Raw genomic sequence first — 10004 nt, forward strand, 5'->3', positions numbered from 1 at the left:
GAAGAACAGCAGTAGCCCCGCTGACAAGCCTGTCAGCAGAGAGCCTGACCGCCTCTGGAAGCCCATGAGAGGTCACCTCCACTTCCACCTCGGCCCTGGTCCTAGAAACCCTAACAGCTCTATTTTTAAGCCACAGATGCAGACAGTAAGGAAATAAAAATTAAAGCACCATTAACACAAACCTGAAGCTTCTCTGTCACAGACCTCTAGCGAGAGATGAAAGTGACTTGAGTTTCTATCTTCTGTTGAAAAACATGGGGATTGTGGCTCCATGCTGCCTAAGGTTCTCTGAGCTGAAGGGGAAAAGGCTCAGACGGCTGGAGGGCCGAATGAGGAATGAGCCAAGTCAAGCCACTAGCCTAGAGCCAGATATGTTTCTCTCCACCCACTCTTAACTTTCAGGCTGCCATGGAAGCTATGGGGATTCAGCTTGTTCCATTTCAGGCCCCAGAGACCTTGTTTCCAGCGTTTGGGGCTTCCCTCTCTAACTTCTGCATCGTGGCAACCACCAAGACTAGCTGAAAAGCAAGCGAGAGCGCTCTCATTAACTTGTGCCCTGAGTCCTCATGGGCCCCAGCTACCAGCCAAAGTACAAAAGCTGCTAATCAACTGGAGTAAACTTAGCAATCAGCCAACTCCACTTCACAGGGACAGTTCTTCCAGGGTCTTCCGGTCTCAGCAAACCTCATACTTCATAGATACTGTCTGCTGAGACAGGGGATTTCTCCAAAAGACCAGAGGCCACCAGTCCACAGTGCGGTGTTGTTGTAGTGTCTACTGAGGCCTGACAACGTCATGCTCTCAGAACAACAGTGACAGCGCTCATAAGCCCAGGGCCCACAGCAGTGCCTGGGGACTGAAGTAGGAACCCTCGCGGCACAAGAAAGACATGCAGATTTTGTTCCTGGCACCTGAGAGCAAAGAAAACAGTTCCTGCAGAAACAGCACTGCGGCCTGGGAGTCTATCTGAAACCATCACCGAGGCTCCACTGTAAGCTCCAATTTCCAGGTCAGACCCCAGCAGCAGAAAAGGTGATGGCACCCCACTCCAGCACTCTTGCCTGGAAAATCCCATGGATAGAGGGGCCTGGTAGGCTGCGGTCCATGGGGTGGCTAAGAGTCGGACACGACTGAGCGACTTCACTTTCACTTTTCACTTTCATCATGCCTTGGAGAAGGAAATAGCAACCCACTCCAGTGTTCTTGCCTGGAGAATCCCAGGGATGGGGGAGCCTGGTGGGCTGTCTATGGGGTCGCACAGAGTCGGACACAACTGAAGCGACTTAGCAGCAGCAGCAGCAGACCCCAGGGGTCTTCTAGGTCCTAGTGTGAGGCTCCTTTGCCCATAGCAACCAGGCCATTCTTGCAGGGAGAACGATTTTTAGAGCACTTTGAGAATGTTCAGAGCATTGGCAGCTTGAAAATTGTCTTTTCATGGCGGGAGAGGGTCCTCCCCAGAGAAGTTGTCTCTCGCCCAGAGGCTAAGTGATTTGCTCTCCCACCAAGTTAGGACAGTCCTCTGCGCCTTCCTGCTCCGGACACAGTGAGGCCACTGTCTTCTTGTCTGTTTTCCTCCTTCGCCTAGGCTGCGGGCTCCCAGAGAGCCAGGCCATATTCTTCATGCACCCTCCGCAAAGCACACTTAACTAGCAGCTGCGAAGCTGTGGGCAGCAGCTTCCTACACCCAAGGCCCACCCATCAGACCCGGAAGAACCCGTCGGACCAGACTCCACCACCTCCCGGACCTCCGCGGCGCCAGGGGGCGCTGTGGACGCTGGGTCCACGCTCCCCGGGCGCCTGGGACCTAAGGTACCCGCCCCACCTGCACGATGGGCTCCGAGGTGGCCCAGCTCCTGGAGGCTGCTGACTTCGCGGCCCGCAAGCACCAACGGCAGCGGAGGAAAGACCCCGAAGGGACCCCCTACATCAACCACCCTATCGGTGGGCGCTCCGCCGGGGGAGCCACGGCTGTAGCCTCCAGGGGTTGGGGACCGGGAAGGGAACGCGGAGGGCGTGCAGCTCCTCGGGCACCTAGTGGGTACCTAGCTTTGTGCCAGGCACAGTTCGTGTTTAAGACTCACAGCGACCTGGGGCGGTCGGCATGGCTGTTCCCTGTGTACAGTGGACATCCAAAAAACAAAAAAGAGTAAAGGACTTGCCCAAGGTCACCCCGCTAGTGAGGGGCGGCCACCTCTGGCTCTGCAGAACCCACATCACGCGGCCCTGAACCCGCTCCTGACTTCCTGCTTTGCCCCGTCAGGTGTGGCTCGGATCCTGACCCACGAGGCGGGGATCACTGACATTGTGGTATTACAGGTAACTTTCCTCCTCTGCTAGGAGGCTGGGCTGGGGATCAGGGGCCCCAATCAGCTTCGGGCACCCGTGGCAGGCGTCCCAGGATTGAGTGGAGGCCTGTCCACAGGCAGCCCTGCTCCATGACACAGTGGAGGACACAGACACTACCCTGGATGAGGTGGAGCTGCACTTTGGGGACCAAGTGCGGCGCCTGGTGGAGGAGGTGACAGATGACAAGACTCTGCCCAAGCTGGAGAGAAAGCGGCTGCAGGTGGAGCACGCACCCCAGAGCAGCCCCGGAGCTAAACTGGTGAAGCTGGCAGATAAGCTGTACAATCTGAGGGACCTGAATCGCTGCACCCCAGAGGGTACGCTCTCCCCCACCTGCTCTGAGGGAAAAAGGAGGGGTATCCATCTTCTGAAGGCACAGGTTGGTCAGTTCCCCTGGAATAAAAGCCCAGGTGTTCTTGTTAATTCCCTAGACTAATCTTAGTAGACCCCTCTGATCTTTCATACAGTAGAAATACAGAAGCTGGGCCAAGGGGAAGTTTTCAGCACAAATCCATCAGGAACTCAAGGCCCTGCGCCAAGCCCCTCAGGAAGTGGGCAAAATCCAGGGCAGTCCTGGATATCAACATGAGCGGTTTTCTGTCCACTCTTATGCAGGATGGACTGAACACCGAGTCCAGGAATACTTCGAGTGGGCGGCACAGGTGGTGAAGGGGCTCCAGGGAACAAACCGACAGCTGGAAGAGGCTCTAAGGCAGCTGTTTAAGGAGCGGGGGCTGACACTCTGAGTGGTACTTGGAGCCATCGTTTCCCAGGCCAGAGAAGATGCATACTTCAGCCTTTCCATGCCTCCCAAGCTCCCTCCCTGGTTCTCTCAGCACAGATATTAGAGACCAAATACACGTGTCTTTTCTGAGTCTGAAGATCTACTAACTGAGCCCCAGATTGTGGGATGATGTGCCCCATGTATTTCTAATGCATTCACTGCCCCTCTTCAGGCCTTGGGTCTGTCTGTTTTGCACGGTGGGATCTCTGGCCCCTCAGGGACTTAGACTTATCTATAAACGCTGGTCTGAAAGTCATTATGCAAAATAAAACATTTGGATAAAGCTTCGAGTTGCTGCTGCTCCTCCTCCAGCCTCCCCAGTGGGGAACCGATGTGTGTGTGTCGGGAGGAGATATCTGCCCTTCAGTAGGGCAGGGTTCCAACTGTGTGCCCTCCGGGACAGGTCCCTCAGGTTGAGGGCCTGAACCCCTTGGAGCTTGGTTTCCTTATCAGTGGGATAGGTTGTATAATTATCAGGGTTGAGCTAGGTGACATGCCTGACACGTAGATGCTCCGAAATTGGTAGGCTTCCTCGCTGAGGAGGTCGGGTGGGAAAGAAGTTGACGTGTGTATTGACATATGTATTGGAAAGAAGTGCCACCCTGCTTACTGGCAGGTCTTGCTGGGCTCAGCAAAGTCCCCAGCAGCAACGTGATAGGGCCTGTGAGGGGGAGGGTCCCTCATACCCCAGGTTGCCACAGAAACCTGCTGTGGTTGGCACCCCACCCTGTCTCACCACCATCCCATCTCTGATTCCTTTCGTTGCTAAGCGACAGGAACTTCTGGGTGCCCCAGGAACTGACCAACCCTTGGAGCCCGTCAGGGTCTGGGAGAAGGAGCAGAGCTTTTTGAGGCATCCACCTGAAGGGATCAAGTGAAGTGGTGTTGATCGCTGCTGAGCAGCTGAGAGTTATTAGTCCACTCTAAACGGGTACACTTGTGGGAGTGAGGAGGGTTGCTTGGTCAAAGGCCACTTTGTGGTCACAAGGTGATCGATGTTTTCTTTTCACATGTGTTTCCTAATTTGTTCTTTATAATAACTGGATGAGATAGGCAGGGTAGGGATTATTCTCATTTTACAAAGATGAAATACGAAGCTCAGAGAGGTGAGAAGACCTGTTAATGATTAAACAGAGGAGTAGTGTCAAGATCAAGACCAGAATCCCTCTTTTTGCCACCGTGGGCCTTTTTTAACCAAACAAGATTGACCACAATTTGAGGTTAACTCCAACCATGCTAGGACTTCCCTGGTGGCTCAGTGGTGAAGAGTCTGCCTGTCAAGGCAGGGTACAAGGGTTCGATCCATGGTCCAGGAAGACTCCACAAGGTGTGGTGCAACTACTATCCCCACGCCCTAGGGCCTGCACACTGCAACCACTGAGCTCACACGTTGCAGCTACTGAAGCCTGCGCACGCCTAGAGCCTGTGCTCCGTAAGCCCCCACAATGAGAAGCCTGCACACTACAACGAACAGTAGCCCCTGCTTGCCACAACTAGAGAAAGCCTTCGAGCAGCAACAAACACCCAAGGCAAGCAAAAATAGTCTATAGAAACCAAAGTACAACCATCGACATCAGGAAATTAATGTTAATACATCACTACCTTAAATCTTTGATGATAGAGGGCTTCATGATGTACTTGTATGCTTACTTTGGCTTTTGCTGGGCTAGGAATGTGTCTGGGGACCTTCCACGCAGTCCAGTGGTTAAGACTCTGTGCTCTCATTGCCAAGCGCCTGGGTTGAATGCCTGGTTGGGGAACTAAAAATCCCATAAGCCTTGCAGCATAGCCAAAACAAAAAACAATTTTACTTCTAGCCTGGAATTAGGTCAACAGAGATTCCTGGCCCCTCCAAGGATCTGTCCTTAATTGGACTCCATTTCTCTGGATCTGCATGGCCTCATCTTCTGTTCATGGCTGTAGCTGTTCTCTCCGTTCTTAGTCAAAGAAGATTGCCTTTTGAGTATGACTATGCTTTTACATTTTTAATATTTAGCAATCTGAGGCACTAGTTGAGGGGGCAGCAGGACAAGTGTCTACTCATTCAGTTTGAATTCACATCCCCAGGCATTCTGACAAAGGAAACCTGTCTTTCCTCCATCAGTGAGCCTCTCAGGCCTCCATGCTGAATGCTATTGCTTCCATCTTCAACCCTGTCGTGTTCCAAATGCCAAGGAAGCCTCATTCCTACCCCCACATAGGCTTCCTGTGCCTCGTTGTTGTTCAGTCGCTTAGTCTCAGATGCCTTTGCAACCCCACGGACTGCAGCGTGCCAGGCTTCCCTGTCCTTCACCATCTCCCGGAGCTTGCTCAAACTCATGTCCATTGAGCTGGTGATGCCATCCATCTCCTCCTCTGTCGTCCCCTTCTCCTCCTCCTCTCAATCTTTCCCAGCATCAGGGTCTTTTTCAATGAGTAAGCTTTTTGCATGAGATGGCGAAAGTATTGGAGCTTCAGCTTCAACATCAATCCAATGAATATTCAGGATTGATTTCCTTTAGGATTGACTGGTTTGATCTCCTTGCAGTCCAAGGGACTCTCAAGAGTCTTCTCCAACACCACTGTTGAAAAGCATCAATTCTTTGGCGCTCAGCCTTCTTTATGGTCCAACTCTCACATTCGTACATGACTACTGAAAAAACCATAGCTTTAAGTATATGAACCTTGGTTGGCCAAGTAATGTCTCTGCTTTTTAATATGCTGTCTAGGTTTGTCACAGCTTTTCTTCCAAAGAGCACCTTTAATTTCATGACTGCAGTCACCATCCACAGTGATAATGGAGCCCAGGAAAATAAAGTCTGTCACTGTTTCCTGTGCCTACTCTACCTAATTTCAGAGTTCTTTCAGTTCAAGTTTGTTCTCCACTAGCAAGGTCTAAATCAGGAGCCAAAAATGGATGGACACTCTTTGCAGAATCACTTGGTCCTGGCAACTGTTACGATCAATTTCCCTCTGACCCTAAGTAAAATTGAGGCTTGGTGTGAAGAAGGATCTAGTCTGTCCTCTATCATGTTTTTTTCCTGTGAGAATTGCTCCTTGCAGTGTTTGTTCTTTGTACACATTTTTTTGTTAGGGAAAAGCAAAAATTTAGTTCAAAGATCTCTTTGGGATGGGAAGCCTCATTCCTACCACTCACACTATGATTTCCTTCCTGAGTGCATGGGCATCATTAGTTAAACACGGTGACAGACAGTGTGGTATGCAGGTGAATTTCAGGGTAAGGATGTCACTCTCTCCACACAGGTTAAACTCATCCCCTAGGCAAGCCGAATCAGAGTGCAGTGTGGCCTGCCCACCCTGTGCAGGAGGGACCCAGTAAGTCAGCTGTTCTCGTCATGGTTCCAGCTGGCCACATTAGTCCTCCTTTCTTCCTGGAAACAGAATGGTTCTCCATGGGTAGAGAGTTAGAGAGGAATAGAATCCTATCCATTCCCGGTGATTGAAGTTGTTTCTCTCATGTCCTGGCTCTGTTTTTTTTTTTTAATGTGTTTTATTTAACTGAAAATAGATTCGTGTAACAGCCTGGCATTGATATTGTATACTGGAAAGAACACTGAATTGGCTCTGCCACTGGCATGGGGGAGTTCATGTAACTTCTGTGGGGCTCAGCTTATTTGTAAAATGAGAGGGTTGGACTAAATGAGCTCTACATGCCTTTCTGGGACATCATACATGTTTGTAATTGAAGAGAAATCCCGTATTCCTTAACAGAGGATCCTGCATTGAAAGCAGGCTCATGGGTAAATGGTGTCTGCTCCCGGGGCTCTCTTTCCTCCCAAATTCTCCCTTACTCCTAAGGTCCCTGGTTAATTTTTAAAAAAATAAAACACTGAGAAATATTAATTAGAAGTTAAACATTAGGTTATCAAATTATATTGACACAATGATCTCCAAGTTCTTTCCAATTCCAGAGTATGATTTATGGGTTAATGCCCTTACATTCATAATTCCAGGCACTGATCTTTTTTCCTGTCGTGCTACATGGCACACAGGATCTTGGCTCCCTGACCAGGGATCAAACCTGCACCCCTTGCAGTGGAAGCACAAGTTTTAACCACTGGACCACCAGCAAAGTCCAGGTATTAATCTAACCTAGGAAAGAGACCAACTCTTAATCCCATGGTTTCTAACAAGGCTGTTGTATTCTGAACATCACATTTTATAAACTGGATTACTTACATACATATTTTAACTATTTCTGAACTGGAAATGTGCATTCTACTACAAAGGGCAAAAGAGGCATCATTTTTTTCTACCACATACCATAAAGGGAAATCTGTCAGAACAAAGATGGTACAATTATGAGTCCATACAGCGGTAATACTTTAAACAAATGGGATCAAAGTATGTGTAAAATTTAGTATCCTTTAAGAAATGGAAGCTGAAAAGTATATTAAAAAAATTTCAATCAAGCACAAGTAATCCACCTTCCTGAACTGCAAACACTTCCTCAAGTATACATTAGGGATCTGGTTCTGGTTTTGATGTAACCCTCAGAATTGTGAGGCCTCAGGGCCAGAGCTCCATGGGAAAGGGTTACCGCTAGCCTTAAAAGAGCAGGCCCTTTTTCAAGTTATAAGTGCAGCAGACTCACCTGGGAGCTTGTTGTAAGTGTGGATTCTTTGGTCCCTCCTCCCAGAGATTGGTTCAACAGGCTGTGCCAAGGAATCTGTTTCTCCTCCTGTGCGCTGAGGGAGGGTTTTGTTTCTTGTTCTTGTCACAAGTCAGTCTCAGGGACCCGTGGCTCTGCTGTAGAGATGCCCCTCCAGTGTGCCGGCTGAAGGAGCAGCCCCGCCAGCACAGGCCGGGCAGCTGGATTTTCAACAAGTAATTCTGGGGATTGTGGACCACACCTTGAGCAACGCTGCCTTATGGGGTTCTAAGAGGCCAGCATGTAGGAATGAACACTTCAGTCCCTGGCAGATGAATAACCTCTTTGCACATCTAATACCTCCAAAGAGAATAGCCTTTATTTTACTAATTTCCTAGGGGGTTCACAGGTTCTCCCTTAAAACCGGATTACAAGTTATACTAGTAAATGACACCAGCTATAATGTAATTGCTTAGCATCCTTAATGAACATGATTGTAGCTCATATTTACTGAGCACTTCCCTGGTGACTCAGACAGTAAAGTGTCTGCCTACAATGCAGGAGACCCAGGTTCAATCCCTTGGTTGGGAAAATCTCCTGGAGAAGGAAATGGCACCCCACTCCAGTACTCTTGCCTGGAAAATCCCATGGATGGAGGAGCCTGGTGGGCCACAGTCCATGGGGTCGCAAAGAGTTGGACACGACTGAGCGACTTCACTGTATTAAATGTACCAGGCACTCTGCTCAGCACTTCATTCTTTGTGTGACACAGAATGTGTCACATTCTCTGATAATCTTCATTCCTTCACTGTGACACAGGATGCCACGTGGCCTGGCCGGGCAGCAATGACCCTGGGTGACCCAGAAAAACTCAGCTGGTCACTGCTTAGTAGGCCCCATGACTTGCTCTAAGGAGCTCAAAGCAAGTTATTCTCCCGAAGTGATCGTACACACCAAGTTTTGAAGTGCTGCAAATATTTTCTCCCAGTCATTTGTGTTTTAACTTGGTGGTTTCCATCATAAACAAACTTTACACGTATTTTTGGTGGTAAAATCTGTTTATCTTTTCCCTTATTATAGCTTTCAAGTTTTCTGTTCAGAAAAGACCTTTCCACACTGGAATATAAAAATATCCTATATTTTCCTCAGTAATTCTGGAGTTCAATTTTTTGTTTTTTCCCTCTGGTGCTACTTTTTGTGTAAACTGTGAGGTAGAGAGCTCCTGTTTTAACAGATAGGCAGTTATTGTAGTCTGTATTAAATAATCCATCTTTTTTTCCCCACTTAAAATACTCCTCTATCCTGTACTGAGTCCCTTACACCTGGGTCTGATGCTGGGCTCTCCCTTTGGTTCCAGCGGTCTGATCCTACCCCAGAGCCCCCCGGGGAAATCTAGTGCCTTTTACCCAGCACCACTGCCCCAGCCACCCTCTGATCATTCAGAATTTTTAGTAGTCTCACACATTTACTCTTCCAAATGAATGCTGTTGTCGTTCAGTTGCTAAGTCATATCCGACTCTTTGCGACCCCATGGACTGCAGCATGTCAGCTTCCCTGTCCTTCACCATCTCCCAGAGCTTGCTCAAACTCATGTCCATTGAGTCAGTGATACCAGTCAACCATCTCAACCTCTGTCATCCCCTTCTCCTGCCTTCAATCTTTCCTAGCATTAGGGTCTTTTCCAATGAATCAGCTCTTTGCATCAGGTGGCCAAAGTATTGGAGCTTCAGCATCAGTCCTTCCAAAGAATATTCAAGGTTTGATTTCCTTTAGGATTGACTGGTTTGATCTCCCTGCTGTCCAAGGAACTCTCAAGAGTTTTCTCCAATATCACAGTTCAAAAGCATCAATTCTTCAGCGCTTAGCTTTCTTTATGGTCCAACTCTCACAATTCATAAATGACTGCTGGAAAAACCATAGCTTTGACTATACAGACCTTTGTCAGCAAAGTAATATCTCTGCTTTTTAATACGCTGACTAGGTTTGTCATAGCTTTTCTTTCCAAGAAGCAAGCATCTTTTAATTTCATGGCTGCAGTCACCATCCACAGTGATTTTGGAGCCCAAGAAAATAAAGTCTGTCACTGTTTCCATTGTTTCCCCATCTATTTCCCATGAAGCAATGGGGCTGGATGCCATGATCTTAGTTTTTTGAATGCTGAGTTTTAAGCCAGCTTTTTCACTCTCCTCTTTCACCTTTGTCAAGAGGCTCTTTAGTTCCTCTTCCCTTTCTGCCATAAGGGTGGTGTCATCTGCATATCTGAGGTTACTGACATTTCTCCCA

General features: G+C 48.6%; 1 protein-coding gene across 1 annotated transcript; it reads left to right on the forward strand.

The window, feature by feature from the left end:
- The first annotated feature begins 1781 nt into the window (after window positions 1-1781).
- HDDC3 (HD domain containing 3) lies at window positions 1782-4010 on the forward strand. The gene is made up of 4 exons (XM_010841058.1): window positions 1782-1941; window positions 2261-2316; window positions 2423-2663; window positions 2962-4010. The coding sequence occupies exons 1-4, from the start codon at window positions 1830-1832 to the stop codon at window positions 3090-3092; spliced, it is 540 nt and encodes a 179-aa protein (XP_010839360.1). The 5' UTR covers window positions 1782-1829; the 3' UTR covers window positions 3093-4010.
- Window positions 4011-10004: the final 5994 nt, after the last annotated feature.

Source organism: Bison bison, unplaced genomic scaffold, assembly GCF_000754665.1.
Source record: "Bison bison bison isolate TAMUID 2011002044 unplaced genomic scaffold, Bison_UMD1.0 scf7180017864155, whole genome shotgun sequence".
NCBI classification, from domain to species: Eukaryota; Metazoa; Chordata; class Mammalia; order Artiodactyla; family Bovidae; genus Bison; species Bison bison.

What these genes read in the sequence shown, in the direction of transcription:
- HDDC3 (XM_010841058.1), top strand. Translation starts at nt 1,830, where the DNA reads ATGGGCTCCGAGGTGGCCCAGCTCCTGGAGGCTGCTGACTTCGCGGCC. An exon ending in CTACATCAACCACCCTATCG is followed by an intron (nt 1,942 to 2,260) that starts GTGGGCGCTCCG and finishes TTGCCCCGTCAG; the next exon opens with GTGTGGCTCGGATCCTGACC. An exon ending in GAATCGCTGCACCCCAGAGG is followed by an intron (nt 2,664 to 2,961) that starts GTACGCTCTCCC and finishes ACTCTTATGCAG; the next exon opens with GATGGACTGAACACCGAGTC.